The following is a 21,475-nucleotide window of genomic DNA, read 5'->3' on the forward strand; positions in this document are numbered from 1 at the left end:
TTGTAATTGTCTTTTCTTATGGTGCAAATAAATAAATACAAATACAAATACACTGCTGCTGAAACGGTCCATCTGATCAGATTCTCTACACCAGTGATTCTGCTGCTTGGCATCTCTCAACAGCAGTAACTAATCTGTCTGCGGTCAGACAGGTGACAGGTGTGAGATGTACCTGCATCACTCACTCCACTCAGCTGTGTGTCTTCATTAAATATGTAGTAGGCGACGCCATTCGACTGTCGCATTTCTACACAGCACCAACAGCTAAGTTGGCGTTCGTCAGCAAGATGTAATGAGCTCCATCTGTCGAAGTTGTGAATGATTTTCATGAAAGACTGGATTTTGGTTTGTTTTGTTTCTTTATGTTGTTGTTTTCCCCTTAAAGGTAGGGTTGGAGATTCTGGAAAAACGGTTCCAGCAGGCCACAGTCAAAAGACCCAGCCCCTTTCCTCAGACTTCTCTCTGAAGCCAAGCCTTCATCTTTCTGTGGATGTAGGTGAAGACACCCAACGTAGGTGAAGATCATGATCGCGCAAGCGGGAGGAGGGATAGAGACAGCAGCTTGATTGGGCATAAACACAACTAGACAAGAAGGCATCTGATTGGTTTTTGCTTTTCGGAGTGAAAAGCATGGATTGATCAGAGTTTTGTCAGTCCTGCAGCTGCCACAGAGGTCTGATTATTTTGGTTCCTTTTTCTGAATACATATATACTGTATATATAGGATAGAAGGACCTTTTCATCCAGTATAACAAAACGTGTTTCTGAACAGGATTAATATGTACAATTCTATTGCTCTAGTTATGTGTTCTTTTGAAGTTTTTGTGTTATCAGTATCTCAAATATGTGATTTTTAAAGAAGAACTATGCAAGATTTTTACCTCGATTAAACAGCTTCAGAGTAATAGTGATGTAAATGACTTGTTCCAGGGAGAATGGAGGCTGTCTGCCTTCCACCTAGCGTCTATTGGCCAAAAACCAACCTTGTAAGATCAGAGCCTCCGACCCGGTGTCCCAGCTCTCGTCTCGCGAGAAACATGGACTGCTTTACGGCATAACAACGTAAACACGCCTGGTCATCCACACACATGGCTCGATTGGATGGCCTCAGTGTCTCGCACTCTCTCTGTGTCTCTAGAGGTCCATCCCTCTGCACCAACCACAGCCTGCATCACCTCCTCTCCCCTGCTCATGAACCAGTCTGCCATCTATTACTCCCATTAAGCTGGCCTGCTCTCCCTGCCGTAGAAGCTGCCTTCATCAGCTCTTGTTAAATGACCGATTATATATTCCTGTTTGACATATTCCATGTTTTCTTGTCTTTATACGACATCTGTTGCACGTCTGCCCGTCCTGGGTGAGGGATCCCTCCTCTGTTGCTCACTCTGAGGTTTCTCCTGTTTTTTTTCTTGGGAGTTTTTCCTCAGTGGATGTGAGGGTGTAAGGTCAGAGGATGTTGTTATGATGCTAAAGACCTTTGAGACAAACTGTTTGTAAGAACGGGCTATACAAATAAAATTGCCTTGCCTTGCCTTCTTGTCGCCTCATTAAAAACAAATGCACATGGCCATGCATGGTTCCACTTTAAAATTCCACTTACTTTACTTTATTTTATTTGTTTATTTGAATGGGACAGTCAGTGCACATTAATGGACAAAAACATGTAAATGTGCCGGATTATAGCAAGGTGCTAATTTCCATCCGGAGTACCATAAACATAAAAACAGTTCAATAACACTACACATAATAATGTAGACAACACAAAAAGACAAAAAGGCGACTATGACAATGAAGAACATATTGACAAACACATTCCACAGGTAGGAGGAGCATAAGAGTTTTGTTCTCGGATATAAAGTGCATAAGAAAAATAAAAACTCAAATGGTGCCCCGGCAGTTGTTTTATACAGGTTACAGGTGGTTGCATGTCTGGTTTGCTTGTAACCATGCTTTTACAGTAGGAACAAATAAAGTTTCTTATATCAAATTGAATACTGATACTACTGACACTTCTCTCCTGCTGCTACTACACTGATTGTGTAATTGCAGTTACTACTAAGCTGACTACACTTGTCTACCTGTAGCCTGTGGAACTGCAGCAGGTAGAGAGATGCAGGGCTGTAGGAGGCAGTGATGCTGCTTCAGGCTGGTGCAAACCTCCTGCAGACAAGAGCACAGAAGCAAATACTTGTCATGAGGCTGTTGTCTGTCTGTGATTTCTGTTTTCACCATGACAAAATGACAAAACACATCACTGAATAATGTCTGATTTAAAAACATCAGTGTCTCCTTCTAACAATTCATTTGTGGTTTTATGGCCGTTTTCTGGTATAAGTTAAGTCAGTCAGAGATGAGTCTCATTTCTGACCGGGGCCTCTTCAAATCCAGGCTAAAAACCTATTTATTTAGGATGGCTTTTAATACCCAGTAGTGTGATGACACTTTTAACTTATTTGATTTTGCTGTATTTTATTGCTTTCACTGGTTTTATTGTTTTGTTTTTATTTATTCTCCTTTTTTATTACCCGCTGTAAAGCACTTTGGTGCACCTAGGGGATTGTTATAAAGGGCTATATAAATCAAGTACATTTACATTTACATTTACATCAGCTTCTGTTAATGTGGAGGAAAACAATAGTAAGTAAGAGTGTTAGCTACTGTACTGGAGTCATGTTTGATCAGGAGGAGGTACATGTAGATCCTGCTGGAGCTGTGGACCATCAACACTCACCATGTGTGCCTACATCTGCTGCAGATATGGTAAATAACAACATAGTTATCATTGCTGTCATATGTATTCTCCAGTAACGCAGCAGATTCTGTGTGAGTGTTGCAGCGAGGGTGATGCTCAGCAGCACGACTCAGTCTTCAGCTCGGCGTTCTCAGTGTGTCAGTGGGTCCTTCAGGGAACAGCTCCAGTTCCCAGGCAGCAGCAGCCAGCAGAGACACTTTGAATATGGAAATACGGATGAAACATTTGGCAGGAAAACATATGAAGAGAAGCTGTTGTTCTGTCTGACGTTCATGCCTTTCCACATGTAAACTACCTGCATCCGGGTTAAAGCCCTCTGAGAGGGTGTTCGAGGGTGGGGTCATGTTTCGGAACTTGAATAGGTAGTCGCCTGCTGCAAGTCCACACCTGTCCAATGCAGGAATGTATACCAAACCCAAACACCCCCTACCCACACACACACACACACACACACACACACACTCCTCCCTCTCTCCAGTGACTTCACTCTGTGCACAGCAGCTGTGTGGGAGGAGAGAGTCTACCTGAGGAGGCCAGAAGCACTTCCTCCTCCGCCCTGTCTGCACACAGGTGAGGGGGAAGTGTTACCTGGTGAATACCTGCTTATTCCTCCTCAGCCTCTACACAAGTGGTGCGTCTTCAACTCTGGAGGAAAGGTAAATATTCACTTGTTCTTTATTTGTAGGCTTGCCTCAGCCTGGTTGCTTTACCACTGTTTCCATGCATGTGTTTTCTACAGCTGTTGGTTGTTGTTGTTTTTTCTGACACAGACTTTTAGATTTGTTTTTTTTAATGATTTGTGAGAACCTGCTCCTCAAACTGCGGCTCAGTGTGTCACGTGAGGCCGGGTTGCCTGTTCAGCCTGAGGTGGGTTTCTGACTGAGGAGGATTTTCTGGGCTCCGTGACTCACACACACTTAGACAAGTGAATACCGAGTGACAAATGATGTGAATTTACGGGCTGCAGGATTTTAAAACACCGCGTCTAGAGACAGCCCGCAGGAGTATACTGCTCTGTGCTGCTCCGGTCTGAAGTCCGCATCTGTCTCTGAGGTTCGGGTCTCACCCGGTAACCCGGAGAGCAGGCGGACCGAGAAGGGGCAACACTGAGGAGCGTGGTCTCATGAGGGCAGCAGTAGGCGGCGGCTTGTATTTATAAACGCTACTGTTCATCTAGTGTGTCCACATTCCTTTAAATCTTTTTTTTTTTTTATAAAGTGTCTCTGTCTCACTGTCGGTCTTTGCGCGAGACCACTACAACGCTCGCTCGTGCGCTCCGATCACCTCGCGCCTACTGGAAAGACTCCACAGCGCGAGTGGGCGGCACCAGCTGGTGCGCTGATGCTCGAGCTGGAGAAGGATGCTGCGTTCAGGTTCCGCAGGAAATAACAACGCTTTGCTAGAGAAATCGGGAGCGCTTGTTCCCCTAATTTACACATTTTTTCCCTGTCACTTATTATCAGCATCTGGACAGTTCATTTCCTCTTGAGTAGAAACTTCTGACTTTTCCTCACATGGGGTAGCCTAAATGTCATTCCCTCCCTACAAAGGTTTATTTTAGTAAGTGGGAAGAATTTTATTTTATTCTGAAAAATGACACAGACCATAGTACACTGTGTTCATCGTAGGAGAGAAAACAATGGCTGGCAGCCCCCACACTGTCAGTCATCCTGGAGCAGCTCACTTAGAATTGTGTTTTGTGTCCATGTCTACAGTTTGTGTGTCTCGTTAGTCAGCATCTGCAGTCAGTCAGTAGATTGTCAGAGTCGTCTGTGTTATAAACTGTTGTCTTGTCTGTATACAACATCTATTGCCTCTATGTCCGTCCTGAGTAAGGGATTCCTCCTCTGTCTCTCACCCTGAGCTTTCTCCTGTTTTTTCTCAGGAGTTTTTCCTCAGTGGATGTGAGGGTCTAAGGCCAGAGGATGTTGTTATGATGCTGTGTAAAGCCCTTTGAGACAAGCTGTTTGTAAAGTCGGGCTATACAGATAAAAGTGCCTTATCTTGCCTTTAGATTATGTAAATTTGCAACAAAACTGAAGGCTACTGTACCTCCCTCTGGACTTTTCAACACTTTTCAACATCAAGTCCTCCAGTAGCTATTTCACAGACTGATCAACATTTTTGGAGTCATATTTGACCAGGGGGATCTACTCTGATCCTACATGCAAATGAGGTGATGAAGCTGTGTAGACTTTATATGCATGAATAATGAGGCATGGTTTGAAACCGTCTCATGAACATCACATTGTGGCTGACTCTCAGAGAAATAAACGGGCTACATGTGATCTTTGTACAGGGATGTTAAATGTAGTTCCTGCTGCTCTGAATGTGTCCAGAAATGTCAACAACTTGGAAAAAAAAAAATTCAATTCAATCCAAACTTCTGCATAGTTAAAATTTTCGTTTCAGGTCATGGTTACAGGTTATAACCCAGGTACAGAGACTTGCTCACGCTGTTATTGTGAATCACAAGCAAAACAATAAGGGTGTCTTTGTCGAAATTCCTTTCACCAACATGTTTGGGAGTCTCTGAGAACTTAAACAGTCGTTATGTATGTCTAAACACTGTCCATGTTGTAGAGCAGCTTTCACACACATCTGAAAATTGCAAACTGTGTTGAGCGGACGGTCTGGTGGTGACTGAGGCGTGGGTAGATAAGCAGGAAACTCAAATTCCCCCGTTTTTTCTGTAGACATTGAACACAACATCCTCGTAGACCGTTTTGGCACGATTTTCACCAAGGCTCCCCGCGCGTTATCTCTGCTGTCTGTGAGGGGATCATCTCATTTCCACACAGAGGCTCCTCACGCGGAGGAGGAGGTGTGTTAATCAGAGAGTCAGGCTGACAGGTGATGTCATTTAAACCTGGAGGAGCTCCTCTCTTATTCCACTGACACCAACTGAAACAGACGCTTCATCTGGACGCACAGTTTGTTTTGGACACATCTGACAGGAAACAGTTTGACTGCGGTCCACCAGCTCTCCATCAGCTCTCCATCAGCTCTCCATGGGAATGAAGAAGTGCTAGTTCTCTGGTCAGCGTTTCCATGCAACAGCGCAGGCGGCGGTGAAGCCACGGAGCTCATAGATGCTGTTGTTGCAGAGAGCGGCGGCGCAGTAGATCTGCTTTGGGGGGTCTCTTGTATAGGAACCCGAACCCGCTTCTCTTAATAAAGCAGATGGAGCGACAGGATGATGGAGAGGAGCCGCTCGGGGGCTTGAACCACCATGGGAAAACACAGGAGCCAGGTGAGCGCGCTCTGCTCCTGCATGCGCACATTTCTCTCCAAACTCTGCAGAAATATGCAGGAATATGATGATGATGGTGATGATGGTGGTGGTTGTGATGGTCGTGATGATGATGATGCATGTGATGATGATCTGTTTGGCTGGAGTTTATTTCAGGGGGAGATGTTTGATTGGTGCAGGCGGGCTGCATAGTTGTTGATATGAAGCACATGGGCGCAGAGAGAGTAGCCTACTGCTGTTCACACCAGAGACACTTCAGTTCTGTCATCTGATGCTGACGAGTCTGAATGTTCACATGCACACACGGTGTCGGTTCCTTTAACCTTAATTTTAAAGGGACAGTTCAGGGTTTCATCTTTACAGTCTGGAAGATATTTAATTGAGTGTGTGATGTGTAAACCCAGCTCACAAACTGTGTTCCCCTGATTCCTAAAGATGACTTTTCCAGTTAGGACAGAAAGAGCTGCTGGTGGACACAGACTGTTCAGCTCAGTTTCTTAGCTGAGACAGTTCTGGTCTCGGTTTCCTCTGACATTAGAAGGGATGAATATTTCTATAACTCATTGTTAATATTTTCTTAAGGCTAAAAAGTTAGGATTGAGGGTGTGGCGTCTTGAGTGACAGGTGAGTGAGCATATGCTTGTCATAAACCAGCATGCACTGAAGTGCCAGATCCACATAGAGGGGCGGTGTGCACTATATTGGCAAGAAGATGGTGAAATGATATCTCAGTCTGATCTTCAGAACTGGTGTCACAGCTTATAGCCTATTAACAAGTGTGTGGTTAAACACAAAAGATGCAGCATGTTTTGAGTAATTACTATTCTCAAATAACCTGTACCAGCTTCCGTCTGTGCTGGGCAAGAAGAATGAGCTGACAGAGGCTAACTGTGTGGTTGTGTTCTCTCTGGTGTGAAGTGGCAGGCAGATTTGTGTGTGCAGGAGTCCAAGCACATTTTCATTTATCTTGTTTGTGCAGCAACTTATGCTAAATATGCCACAATTTTGCCAATATTTAATCAGACAGCAGGGACTAAACACACAGAGAGGATGTTCCTGAAACACTTCCACCTCTGTAGCAGCAGGTCAGTGTCTGGCAGAACACCTCCAGAACCAGGTCCAGCCAATGTACTGGAAGAAAATGTTAATTTGAGTGTACCCTCATGTTACATAGGAGAAAACTTATTCTAAAAGATTTCTAAACTTATTTCTTGAAGAAAAAAAAAAATCTCATGACAAGTGTAATTAGAAATCGACTTCACTTTGATAACTTCCTGTTCCATGTTTGGCTTCCCTATAGTTATTAAGAACAATTTCAGTTTTGCATGACAACATTACCATGGAATCAGATGCTGGCACGCTCCTGTTTCCTTTAACCAAACAGTGCCAACCTGTTTAGTTATAGGAAACAACCATAGCCAAAATGACTGTAGCTTTTCAAGGCACTCAAACAGTGATCATCTTCATCATCATCATCATCATCGTTGTCGTCGTTGTCCTCGTCATCACTATCCTTTATTTAGGTTTTTATTGTTTCTTTTAGAATCAAATAATCTCAGCAACATGATAGGATGTGATTACAAGCAACACTATAGAATTACTATGGAAACAAGACTGTAATTAATGATGGTTAATAGAGATTTCTGGAATAAACTGATGCTGACCTGTGTTGCTGGCTTAGAGAAAGTCTCAACGTTTTAAATTACAAGACCTCTTTAGTAGAGAGGTAGAGAGCCTATTTACAATTTTTATGTCTATGCTGCGGTAAACCTATTTGTCTCTGTTGTTCACAATGCTATTCAGATCATCTGGTTACTGATGACTGCTCTCTTTGTTTCTCTTGCCCTCTCTCTGCACAGTAGATTTAGATAATTCCCTGCCTCATTCAGTAATAATTACATGTGTGATGAAAGTAGCTCTTTTGCTCAGTGTATTTGGAACTGCTCATCCTCTTCCCTGTAGTTTCTGGTCAGTCAGTCAGTCATTTGAGCGGTGTATACACTTGAGACACAATCTGGTGTTGATGGCTGTGTAAACACACTGCGAGTTCACACATCACCCTGAGTCAACACTGCCAGCAGATGCCATTAGCCTATATCCTGTTAGATCTTTCTTTATAGTATAATACAGGGCACAACAGGCCAACGGTGCCTGAGGGGTTAATTTTATATACACTTTTGGATATTATAACTTCTTTAAAGCAGAAGTAAGCGATATTTTTGTGTTAATATAAGTCTTAAATAGTTATATCTTCCGACAGCAATCACTTACACAGAGTGTTTGGACCGAAACACGGGTCTGTCAGTCACTCTGCTCTGCTCTGAGCCGAGGAGAAAACTTTTCTCGTATCCTACAATTTTTATCCAATGAGGAGAGAGAACGGCATGCAGGGCTGTGTGTGCAGCCAAGCGATGCGCCTGAATGTGGTGACGTAGGGACGAGGACTGTTATGGTGCGTTCAGGGCAACCCGTAACTCGTGATTTTCCGACCTGTGAAGTGGTACCAGTTCGATCTGGTACGAGTTTACAGGTCAGAAGTTACGAGTGGCCGTTATAGTGACTTTCACTGGTAAAACAGGTCGGAAAAACACGAGTGGGTTGCCTGGAACGCTACAAAGTCGTAAGTTGTGACTTGAAGCTGTAATTTACGGTTTCAAAAGCCTGCCTGGAACGCAGCATTAGCCAAAACGACCGGATCGCTTACTTCTGCTTTAATTCATATAATTCTATGATCTGTGGGGAAATCCTAGAGGTCTCAATGTGTTGCCACAGAGGTTTTGTATTTTAAGTGGCTATAAATAATAAAATGACACCTTACAGACAGACAGCTAAATGTCAGACAGATAGACTCATCCAGTGTCGGTTTACACAGAAAATATCTTGTGTTTTGAGAGTAAATACCTGTCCATCTATGCTGGTTTTGCCTGTCTCGCCAACAACATATTTGGCAGATGATATCAGGTCTGGGGCAGGGTTGTGTTGTCATGAAATAGATGTAACTACACAACACAACCAAAATATAATGTTTTCCCCTATTTTCTATTTTACATTATAAACTCTTTGAGATAACTTTTGTTGTGATTTGGTGCTATACCAAATAAATTGACTTAAAAAAAAACAAAACTTGTTAATCGATTAAGTAGCCTACTTTTTGCATAGAATATACACTGTTTAGTAAGATGACTGTAGTTACAGCAGAAGCAGAAGCAGATCTAGATAAGACATTTGGGTAGAGAGGCATGCTTGGGTTTACAGGTGGTATGTGGAGGTGGGTGAACTGTACAAACTGAAACTTGTCACGCCAGACATGTAACGTCAGGTTTGCCTCATGTGTCCTAATCTACAAGGGAACAAGTCGTATTTGCTCATGGTCGACCTGATCTGGGTGTCACCTCACAGCACTGTGGCCCCTCCCTGCTTTCGTTCCTACTCTTTCTCTTTCTGAAGTATAAACTTGAGTAAAACATTCAATTAAGGCATCTAGCACTGAAAAGATGCAGGCTGAAGCCAAACCTTTTTTTCCTGCCTAATTTGAGGCTCCATTTATTCCGTTGTTTTTATGTGATTATTATTATTATTATTAGGGCCACGGGGCAGTCGCACCGAGCACTGGCCCCTACAGCTATAAATTATATATCAAAACGTGCAGTTCGATTGGGATCGGTGTGCTATTACTTTTCTCAACAGTTTACGAATAATAAGATTTTCTGTTCCTGCTTCTTATAATCTCCATTTGACACATTTATACATTGTTTGAATTTCATAAATTTTGCCTGGACCAATAAAATCAATGTCAGATTGATTCTGGTTCCTTGGTCTTACTGCTGCAAAGAAAGTCTCTTTTTGTTTGACTGAAGGATTTCCCTGTTTCCATCCACTGACTCCCCTTGTGTATTCAGCCGTGGTTGCATCGACAGAAGGAGGCTGCTCAAACTCTTTCTGCTTGACTGCATTCAAAATCCAATCAGCTGGATTCTGCTGTTCCTTAATTATGGTTCAATGTATATACAGCAGAGAGCAGCTATAGCATCAATACTTGTGCTGGTAATGTGGAAGACTGTTGTTTGTGCTCATTTGTGGCCACTAACATGAATCTGTAAAGAACCACACAGCTCCATTGGGGTCTTTGAGTTCTGGACATTGAGATTTAAACAGTCTTCAACACATTACCACTCTGAGCCATGACAGTAAGTCATTAAGCGCTGCTTTCAGGGACTGCAGTGGTGAGTCTGTGTTTGATCCCATTAACTAAATGGCTCATACTTCACTCAAAGACCATCACTAGTTCAATGTCATTTCAAGATGTTCTGAAAATCAGTTTGCAGAGTGTTTTATTTGAAGTGTTCATCCATTAGAAGATATTATTCTGGTTTGAAGATCTCCTCAGGTGTCTCCCTGGAGCTCAGTGAGCCAATCAGATGAGAGGAGGTTAGGATCCTCTAGCTCTCCTCTGAGTGATCCAATGAAAATACAGTTTTAAGGTGAAAACCAAACCTGGCACGGTTGGATAGGGGTTCAGAGGGGCAGGGCTACGGACTTGTCTGAGCTTGGCCACTGCTTTGTGTTGACATCACAAAGGAACAGAATTCCAGATTTTAAAGCTCAGTTTCAGACTTACATACAGACTGTGTGTATTTCTCTGTGGACTGAGGCTTTTATACTTTCACAGTTTCACAGTTACCTAGAGCTGCTTTATAATCACACTACACATGGACATTTTCCATTAGACAATATGGGAAGCGCATGCACTTTCACACTGACCTGGGGATGACAGACATTTTACCAAAAAAAAAAAAAAGAATCTATCAGTTTGGTTTCCCCTATGCAGTAATTTTCATGCAGGTTACAGAATTCATAAAAATGAAGTGAAACGAATCCAGCTCTGTCCCTGTCTCTGTCGTAGTGTCGAGTGAATGTGTGTGAAGGATCATGGTGGTGGTCAGAGGGGCCGTTTGGCGCACACTGGCAGCCACACTTCTGTCAGTCTGCCCCAGGGCAGCTGTGGCTACACATGTAGCTTACCACCACCGGTGTGAATGTGGTATGAATGCATAATGGTTTCTGTAAAGCGCTTTGGGTGTTGGGTGAAAAGCACTATATAAATGTAATTTATTATTACCCACATGGAAAGTACCTATAGGTTTGAATATGTGACATACATAAAATTGGCCGTTTTCATATGTATGCATATATGCTATATATATGTGGTGCATATATGCACAGAAAACTGCATATAGGTTTCATATGCGCATATATCTTCATGAGGATATATGCGCATATATGAAAACGGCCAATTTTATGTATGTCACATATATTCAAACCTATATTAAAACCTATATGTTCTTTCCGTGTGGGTATTATTATTAAAATAATAATCAAATCCAGTAATAACATATTGATCTTAAGGTCATTAATCTACATTTCCGTGCCTCCACTGGCCCTGAGGCTTCATGTGTCCGTCTCAGTCACACATCACAACTCACAAATTCATACATCGCCATCATCATGACAACTAAACTCGCAGACCTGCAGAGAAAACAACCACGAGGAGGTGTTTGTAGTTCTGTGTTGAGCCAATGGAGAAGCTTTCTGGCATCTTTCAGTCACAGCCAACAACTTTTTCTTTGTTGGCTGTTCAGTATAAATCTCTGATGAGGACACTGTCCTGTCTTTGCAGAGCTAACAGCAGACAGACACAGAGTGGAGTCAGATCCTACACTTGGTGTGGAGCTAAATGAGGAGTGAATCTTGGACTTATTCTCCAGAAAGCTCTCTGCACTTATTTATATCTGATTTATAGGTTTTTATTGTTCACAGTGACACTGTTGCCATTTTTACATGTTGTGATCAGAGGAGCTGATTTCATTCTTACTGCCAGTCACACAATTTCTGGAAGTGGTGAATGTGTGTGAATGTCATTATGTGTGGTGTTGAGCCCATGCAGCAGACTGACCGAGGGTGAAGAAGGTCATTGTGTGACATGATGTTAGATAACATCCCCTGCCTGCTCAGGGCTCATTCACAGTAGGTGTGAAGAACATTCAAACACAAATTGTGTGGTTGTGTTTGGAAGTCACAGAAACAAAGACTGACTCATCTTAAGCCAGACACTTTAGACACCTTACCCTCAGGCTAAGGCAAGACCACTGTTACTATGGTGACAATCAGTGACAACTGTGTGAAGCAATTACGCCCACAAAAAGAACTTGCAATAAAAACACAACAACAAAAAAAAAACAAATAGTGGTTCATAATTTGCAGTGCTATTCTGAATTTTTTGGTGTTGTTTCACCTGTCATTCTTGTAACTGTTGACTTCTTCCGAACTCAGTTGGATGTGGTTTCTTACCCATTATTTTTTACTGAAAAACTCTGACCTTATTCCGTCTGGCTTCAGTGTCAAGAACTGAACTGATTTGTGCAACGGATGAATTTAGACTCAGTTTATCCTGTGACAGACTAGTAGCTCTAAGCCACAGTCAGACCAGAATAACTGAGAATCACTGCGGTGAGTCTCTGGTCCACCTGTAGGTGAGTGTTCATTTCTTCTCCTTCCTGTTTGTCCACTGTCCTCTGTCCTCGCTCTGAGCCTGAGCCTGACGGTGCAGGTTCTGATAACCCCAGCTTGTGCTGCAGTGTGTGGTGACAATCAAAGAAAGAATATTGATGTGTGTGTGGGGGAGTTTTCTCTCCACTTCAGTGTGGAGGCTTCTGTCATCTTCATATGCAGAGACAGAGGAACTCGTCTGGACTAGCATGGACCGACTTCCTCCCACTGATCTGATCCGGAGTGCGGACTCCCACTTCCTGTGTGACCTGGGTGTCATCCACACACCTAAAGGGGCTGGAAGGGCGTGTGGAGGAGATCAGGGCTCTTCTCTACATCATCCAGCTGTAGGCTATAGGCCTAGATATTGAGAAGCTGCACAAAAACATTGAATGGATAAATGCTGAACTGTTGAGAAAGCTTGAAGTTACACTGAATGTCAGCTGTAGCAGAGTTTATGCTGAGCCAAGCTAACCACCTGGCTCCACCCACCTACATACTTCATTTCCCTTCAGTGCTCCGCCTGGGTTTGAAATGATTTTGTGGCTTTTTTCTCCATGCAGAGAATCTACCAGCGAACAGAGGGAGTGGCTGAGAAGAATGATGTTGAGGCTGTGCGATAAGTTTATAGTTGTAGTTCATACAGTAGTACATGAGATTGATGCTTGCGAAGCCACCTCCCGACTCAGCCAGGACTTCAGCTGACGTTTATTTTCAAATGACTTATCTTTTGTCTTTTGTAGTTTTTCCAGAAATTTTGATTGGGTTACTGCACTAAACTGCATGTGATGACATTGCTACTTACAGTTTTGTGTCCTGAGATTAAACACAGCCATAAAATCTGATTTTCACTTGTAAAGAGATTAATCTGCTTTTATTAGAAGGTTTACTTGTTTTTAAAATAATTGATTATGCTAGCTACTGTAATTAAAGCCCCAGTGTGTAACTTATTTGGCTTTTTATTAGCAAAAATCAAATATTGCTTTCATAAATCCGTATTTCACTGAAGTCGAATCACACCTGCATACAAATGAAAGCTTTCTCGTACCTTAGAATGAGTTGTTACAAGTCGTTACAAATACATAAGTGGGCGACGCACCGAACCGAGGCGGCCATGTTGCATCGCCATTTTTTACGTTCAGTGGCAGCGTGACCGTAGGTAACCACGGAAACTCACTGGAGCTGTCGGCTCGGGGAGAAAGTTTTCCAGGTAGCGCCTGTTAAAACTGTCACCACTGTGTAGTGTGAGGAAGGACGGAGGCACTGGTGTTGCATTCAGGTGCAGTCAGGCAGACGGCCGTCGGCAAACCAACCGGATGTCATTTTACTCGACGAGAGAAAGACGGTAAAACGTGGGTCAGGTAAACAACAGCTACAACATCACCATGACAACATATTGTCACGCCTGTATTGTTTTGCCTCGTGCTGGCGGACCACTTGTTTACATAGACGCTTGTTTATCCTGTTACATGCAGCGTCTGTTGTCTGTCTGACGTCTGCCCGATTTCATGTGAATGCAACATCAAGAATACGTTCAGATATGCAACCGCACTGCTAGATGGGGGGAATTCCTACATATTATACATTTAAACACAGCTATATAAGTCCAGCTGTTTAAATCAGAACTGAAGAAGTGGTCTGGTTTCAGTATGGATCTCATGCTCAGGAGATTGAAGGTTTCATGCTTTGGAATGTGGCTGCGGCTGGTTGTCCAGAATCAGAATCAGAATGCCTTTATTTGTCATTATACTCGCGTTATAACGAAATTAGAGCCCCCCTTCAGTGCAAAACAAGCATATCAGAAGATCGGTGGTATGATCCCTGACTCCTCCAGTGTCTGAAAGTCAGGCAATCTACTGAACTCCAGCTGGATGGACGTGGGTGTCTGAATGTGGCATGAGCCCGTCTAAACACTGACGTCTCACCTACATGTACAGTCTGGGGTTGGTGCTGCTGTGTAGGAGGGAGGGAGGTGGGGTGCTGTCATCGTCTGAAAACTGTCCACATGAATCAAAAGGCAGCACAGAGACATTAACACACAAAGCTGATGTGAGTTCACTCTGTTCCTCTCCCAGGTTCTCCTCCCCTTGCCCGTGAGCACTCAGGCAGTCTGCAGCAGGACGAGGCCGGCATGATGAGGAGGAGCGACAACTACCTGCCGGTGCCTGGCGAGGAGAAGAATCTGGATGCAGACTTTCTCAACAACAAGGACAGAAGCAGCGAGTCCATAGTAAGCAGCATTTATACTCCTTCCACACTGTAACCTAAACCCAGCCACCCTGCTGGGCTCTGGCTCTGGCTCGGCCGTGCGGTGCAGAGCTCAGTGAGGTGACAGACAGGTGCATGCAAGTGATCTGAAAACAACAGGAAGTTATTTTTGTTTGTTCCGCTCACACATGCAGCTCATGCAGCGAGAGGCTGAGGTACTTTCAACCACTCACTCCCTGATTTCCGCATTTACTTTGAAATGTCATTCTCCTTCTCCCTATTCTTTTCTGAACACACACATTATACACACAGTTTTAGGTATTATCATCTCCAGTGATTAAAGCAGAAGTAAGCGATCCAGTCGTTTTGGCTACTTTTTGTCAGCTGATGGAGTTAGCAGTCCCCGCCCTCGTCATGGATCTATTGGTCCTCGTCCTTACTTCACCACATTCACGCGAATCCTTTGGCTGCACACACAGCCCTTCATGCCGTTCTCTCTCCTCATTGGATAAAGGTTGTAGCCTAGGATACAAGGAAGTATACAAGAAGTTTTCTCCTCGGCTTACAGCAGAGCAGAGCGACTGACAGACCCGTGTTTCGGACCAAACACTCTATGTAAGTGATTGCTGTCGGAAGATATGACTATTTAAGACTTATATTAACACAAATATTCTGCTTACTTCTGCTTTAATCTTTTCCTGAAATTGATTCATTTTGGACTTGATTGGTTCAACTCCCCGGGATGCGATAGCAGCACACTTCACTTTTAAACACAAAATGCAAGAGTTTGTAGTTTGGGCAGTTTTAATGAAGACTTGAGAGAGCAAGGGTGGAGTTTGTGAGGGAGCGGGCAGGTGAAGGAGATGAAGTGGAGTTACAGGTGAGGACTAGGCTGGATTTGACTGAAAACTGAGGGAACTGATGATGAATGGAGGAGACAGAACAGTCTGGTGTGGACAGGAGAGACGTCTGTGGTGTGAATACAGCAGTAGATTGTTGAGCTCATGAGACGACAAGTTGCAAGTGTCAAGGTGGATGCCAGGAGCAAGAAAACAAACCAACTAACCATCCACCTGCTGGGCTGCAACATGAGGCCAGCACCTAAAATGACCATACAAACTGCAGTTCCCCTAATGACCACTAGAGTCTGGTACCAACAGTGAGTAAGTCTCCATAGACCCATATAGAGAGATTAGCTGCGGTCAGATACTGATACTTTTATTTTTCTTCTTTTTCCATTTTTATATTCTTTACACCTACAAAAATTTATGTTTGTCTCATTGTCATCATTTCTGTTAAATGAATGGTTATGGCTGTAGCCTCCAGAGCTCAACAGCTTCTACAATATCTTTTATAATCACCCAGTGTCAGGGAAGAGGAGATTACCTCTTCTACATATTTAGCCAGTGAAATGCAGCAGAGCACTTGAATGCTGAAACAGACTGTGAAAAGTGCAGCACTTAAAGCAGCATCTGAGCTGAGGGATATTCCTTCAGCTCTTCAATAACACAGCATAACACAAATGAGGGCAATCCAATCTTCAACGAAACACAGACATTGTGCACTCACTTGAAACGATGATTGCATCATGTTATTGGTATTGTTGCTCACCTCTCGCCTGCTCTGCTCACTTGAAGTCGCTATTATACTTTCCTGTGACGCACAATATGCAAATGAAGCTGCTTTTCATGGCTGCTGCTGATGTATCCTCATTATACACGCTGTTCTCACAAGACTGTAAATCCAATGGAGCTCCCTTTCCTCCAACCACATTGGCAAGATGGTGACAGATGAGAGTGACAATGTGTGAAATGTCCAGTTCACACTCACATATGTGCACCATTCAGATTATTTCCTTTCCTCACCTTGGTATTGTAAACATATTAATACTCTCAGTGTAGCACGTGCCAGTCTTGGAATATGTGAGCAGTGCATTCATCAAACACATTGCACTGGGGAGCAGTAGTACTACTAACCGTGCATCTTTCATATACGTTTTGAGTCATGGACTTTTATTAGATTTTACAAAAATGTTCCAGAATGTTTTATTACAGTAGCCTAATATAAATTTCATCTTCTCCACTTATTTAATTTGGTTACTCACAAAGTAAGATCTGCTGGGAAATCCTTATGTGACCACTGAGCTCACACCTTTTGGTAATTCCACAACCTTTTAGCAAATAGTCTGTTTGTTTAAAGGAGAATTCCGGTCATTTTTTACCCCTAAATCGTTGTCCTGATGGTCACCCAGTGTTGGGGGAAGCAAAAAACGCGACTAAAATTGATGCAGGCAAACCAGAGTTACACCATGGAACTGTGTACGGGCTAGTGTAACCATGGGTAGCCGTGTAACTCCAGTTTGCCTGCAGAAGAATCCTCCTTTAAGCAGCAAAATATTTAAGCCAAACAAGAAGCGGTAGTTACTACGGCTCCACAGCTCCACAGTTGCTTTTCGAATCACCCAGTGTGAGGGAACAGGAAATGATCTGCTAGAGGGTTGAGACTAAAATGTAACAAGTGGGGTGAGAAGAGGAGTGACAGGAGAGAACAGGAAGAATCTACTGCTGAACTAATGACATGATATACTGTATGTGTTTGTTGTTTGTGTTAGTGTTAGTGTGGGTGCTTTCAGCTCGATGTGTTTCATACTTTCATACATTCATACTTTGTAGATCTGTAATGAGTTGTTGCTTCTGTTGATGGCTGCTTGTCCTCTGTGTTGATTTGTTATTATTGGATGTATGTATGTGTTTTCGACATTTGATAGTTGCTGTGGTTGTTAGAGTCCAGCTGTCAGAGCACCGCTACATCTGACACTAAGGCTGCTGATCAGAGGCTATATAGTCTTCAGAGTGGAGTTGCATCGTGAGCATCTCCAGTGGTGACATAATCGCGTAGTGGTTGTGGGTGTATGTGTGTGTATGTGCATCAATCACAATTAAACCATGAGCTGCTGTTAAGTCACATCTTTATACACACACCTCAGGTCAAAACCCACGAGTGCAAGTGGAATAGGAGATTCTGCTAATCATAACTGAAGTGAATCATAATCCATAATAATTCATTCCTTCATGGGCCAAACACATTTAATCTGTTAGGTCTGCACTATTATTCTTGGCCTTAGAAACTGGTTATATCAATATCATGAATTGTTGAAGTCTTAGGAGATTAGATTTAACCTGAGCACAACAATGCATCATTGATTGTCTTGAAAATGTACAATGATCAGTCAGGACAGCAGGATAATGACATGGCAATCCTGGACAGGATGAAAAAGTCATAATTGGGAATGTTGCTTTTGTTGTAAATCAAGCCTACGAAAAAAAACAACCAATGTCAGTTTTAGTGTATAGGTTTTACAGTAATAGTTTATTTACATAATTGATTATAATATGTGGTGGAGAAACCTGCCATCCCTTGCAGCTCAGAGGAATTGATGTAAAACTGTGGCCTCTTTGCTTTAAGTACCGTAGGTTAAAATATTTTGAAGCTTCAGTTTCTCATCTCCTTCTAAAGTGTTGCAGTAATCCATGCATAATGCTTTGGGGTTTATTTCCCAGGATTTAAGATACCTACTTTGCTGTCAGCAGGTTTCATTGGAAATAGTGTCAACTGAAGAAATAGTCACTAAAGGTGCAGCCACACACTATACCCGACCAAATCGCGGAGTGTCGTGTCGCACTCATTGAGAATACATTGGGTCGTGCCCTGGCCCCCCGTAGCATATCCCAGCATGCTTTGCACGGTGACGGCGACACCCAACGGCACAACCCAATGTATTTTCAATGAGGGCGACACGACACTCCGCTATTTGGTCGGGTATAGTGTGACTGCACCTTAAGAAAACAGTCAACACTGAGGTCTGTGTATTTAAGTCATGCCCAGACATGCTAAAACCTGTGTGTTGATGTGCTTTGTGAATATGAATGTGTTTGGAAGAGGAGCATTAGATACTGACACTGCTGCTGGTTATGGAAGACTGATGTCCCCAGTGACACAATGAACCTTCAACCTTGAGCATGTCCCCGTCACTGCACGCTGTTGCACAAACACTACTGACTGTTCTCTCAGCCTTAAGCTTATTATGGCTCAGACATGCACATGTGTGTATGTGTGTATGTGTGTGTGGCTGTGCACATGTGTGGGTGGTTGTGTGCATGTGGAAGCCCAGAGGAGAGGAGAACCTTGTTTCCCAGTGACTTGGTGAGAAAAGAGTTTCTATTGGCGGATGATACATACACCACCGCATCCTAATGCGGCCTCCGAGAAGCGACCTCTGACCTTTTCAGCTATGACTCCTTCCTGTTGAGATGAGGGCTGAAGACCTAAATGTGTGTGTGTGGGGATGAAGCTGGGGGCCATACACACTCTACACACGGTGCTGCTGCTACACAGTGGGTTGGTTGGTGGCTGTAAAGAGGAAAAGCAAACCACTGTTTCAATATTGGTTTTGTGATTCAGCGAAGATCTATGAGCATGAAGGCAATTCACCAATTCATGACTCTGTTATTGACAGCGTTCTGTGTGATCTTCTACATGATTTGCCTTGTAATTTTCTTTGTATTGCTGTGTAAACACCAGGAGCCAGGTGCATAAAACTTGTGACTAAAAGCATGTGTCCACACATAACTTGAACAAACACAGACACATCATTTCCATCAGAATTGTAAAGGTGTGTATTTGCATGGTTCTGCTTTACAGTATAAATCTAAAACACAGAGATAATGGGCACACATGCACAAGCCTCAATTCTACTACCACATAATTAGCCACAAATTACAGTAATACTGTAAAAGCACTTTCTCACTCCTGCATAAAAAGCTGTTGCCTGCAGAGAACACAAGTGTACAAATCACAAACAGCAAATCAGAAAACACAACACAAAAAGAGAAAACACAATGGCAAATTGTGTTGTTGATTTGCCGTTATGTTTAGTTTGTTTAATTTGTTGTTTTGTCTTCTCTTTTGCTGTTGTGTTTTCTGATTTGCTGTTGTGACCACCGTACAAGTGCAGCTTTAATCTCTCCATAAAAACGGTTTGCATTCTGAATGTTGGTTAACCAACATATAGGAGACAGGTTGTACAGATTAACTGGGCAGATATTGAGGACGATATCCCAACAAATAATTTGTTAAAAAATATTTTATTTATTCATTGAGTTAAGTTTAGTTTTTTTACTCACTGGAATAACAGTAATAATCTTATATTGTTATAAACGTCTTGGCAAACAATGGATTAATTTAATGGAACCTTCTTCTGACGGTATCCGGGAGCAGAATGTCTTTGACTGCTTCATGGGCACAAGTTGCTGTTTGTTAACCGTGTTGGTCTCATTGTAATTGATTTTAGGTTGACCTGTGTTAGATTTTTTGTCCACTTTTTTTTTTTTTACCACCACCATTTTGATATTTAGCCTATAGTATTTCTTCACACTGAACTTTGAACATCAATTTATATCCATCTTTCATTTGTCTTTTGTACAACAGGCATCACAGCCTCATACAGCAGATAGTGTGGCTGGAAACGTTGTCTTATTTTGTATTGTTTTAAAACAAACCTCAAGAGTACATACATACTCCAACACATACTTCATTTTTATATGGAGGACACTGTTGTAATATGTTCTTCATGTTCTATTTCTCCCTGTTGTGTCCTTTTTAGTGCTGTAATTAACATAATCTCCCCATGTGATCGCAACAGAGAGTTTATCTCCTGCAATTTATACAGTGATAAAAAGACGGTAGTTCTTACTGGAGGTCAGTGAAGGCAGCTGAGGATCTATGTTTGTTTGACCCTGTGTGCTCACTGTTGTGTCAGACGTGTCACTGCATCTCAGCCAACACACACACACACATACATACTGAGCAGTGATATACAACTAAGCAGAAGGGCTCAGGGGGAAAAGCACCATGGAGAGTTGAGTGTGTGCATACACACACACACACACACACACATACAGAGGTCTACAAATAGCCTGGAGTTTTTGTTCATCAAGTGGCAGTGTAGTACTCTCAGATATAATCAGATGGATCAGGATGGAGGTCAGACAGAGGACATTTTACACTCAGATCACATGAGAAAATAAATTGGGAAAATAAATCATGGCCACTGCTGGTTATGCTCCAGGATGTTTGAAATGAGAACAACAAATTAGGTCAAATTTCCATATTTGAGGTCTTGAAGGTCAGCGGAGAGGGCTCCATGTAACCAGATGTGTCCCCCAGCAGTCTAAGTCTATAGCAGCGTAGCTATAAAATGGTTCAGAGCTACCTGGACCAGCCCTAACTAAAAGCTCTGTCATAAAGGAAGGTCTGAAGCCTAGACTTAAAGCAGAAGTAAGTGATCCGGTCGTTTTGGCTAATGCTGCGTTCCAGGCAGGCTTTTGAAACCGTAAGTTACAGCTTCAAGTCACGACTTACGACTTTGTAGCGTTCCAGGCAACCCGTAACTCGTGTTTTTCCGACCTGTTTTACCTGTGAAAGTCACTATAACGGCCACTCGTAACTTCTGACCCGTGAACTCGTACCAGATCGAACTGGTACGACTTCACAGGTCGGAAAAACACGAGTTACGGGTTGCCTTGAACACACCATAACTTCTTGTCAGCCGATGGAGTTAGCAGCCCCCACCCTCGTCATGGATCTATTGGTCCTCGTCCCTACGTCACCACATTCAGGCGCATCCCTTGGCTGCACACACAGAGAGGACTGCCCCT

The 21,475-nt window shown here is 42.9% G+C and overlaps 1 protein-coding gene across 2 annotated transcripts in view; it reads left to right on the forward strand.

Moving 5' to 3' along the window:
• Nucleotides 1-3,249: 3,249 nt before the first annotated feature.
• Nucleotides 3,250-21,475, forward strand: part of ano1a (anoctamin 1, calcium activated chloride channel a) — a 57,571-nt gene continuing 39,345 nt past the window's right edge. The window contains exons 1-2 of one of the 2 annotated variants that reach the window (XM_085771783.1): nt 3,250-3,408; nt 14,627-14,781. In XM_085771783.1, coding sequence (XP_085627909.1) covers nt 14,683-14,781 — 99 coding nt within the window. In that variant the 5' untranslated portion in view covers nt 3,250-3,408; nt 14,627-14,682. Of the gene's footprint in view, nt 3,409-5,736; nt 6,006-14,626; nt 14,782-21,475 lie in introns of those variants that run through there. The other variant, XM_085771775.1, reaches the window with a different exon arrangement.

This window comes from Trachurus japonicus, chromosome 3 (genome assembly GCF_045865225.1).
Source record: "Trachurus japonicus isolate A0001 chromosome 3, Traja_1.0".
In the NCBI taxonomy this organism is placed as follows: domain Eukaryota; kingdom Metazoa; phylum Chordata; class Actinopteri; order Carangiformes; family Carangidae; genus Trachurus; species Trachurus japonicus.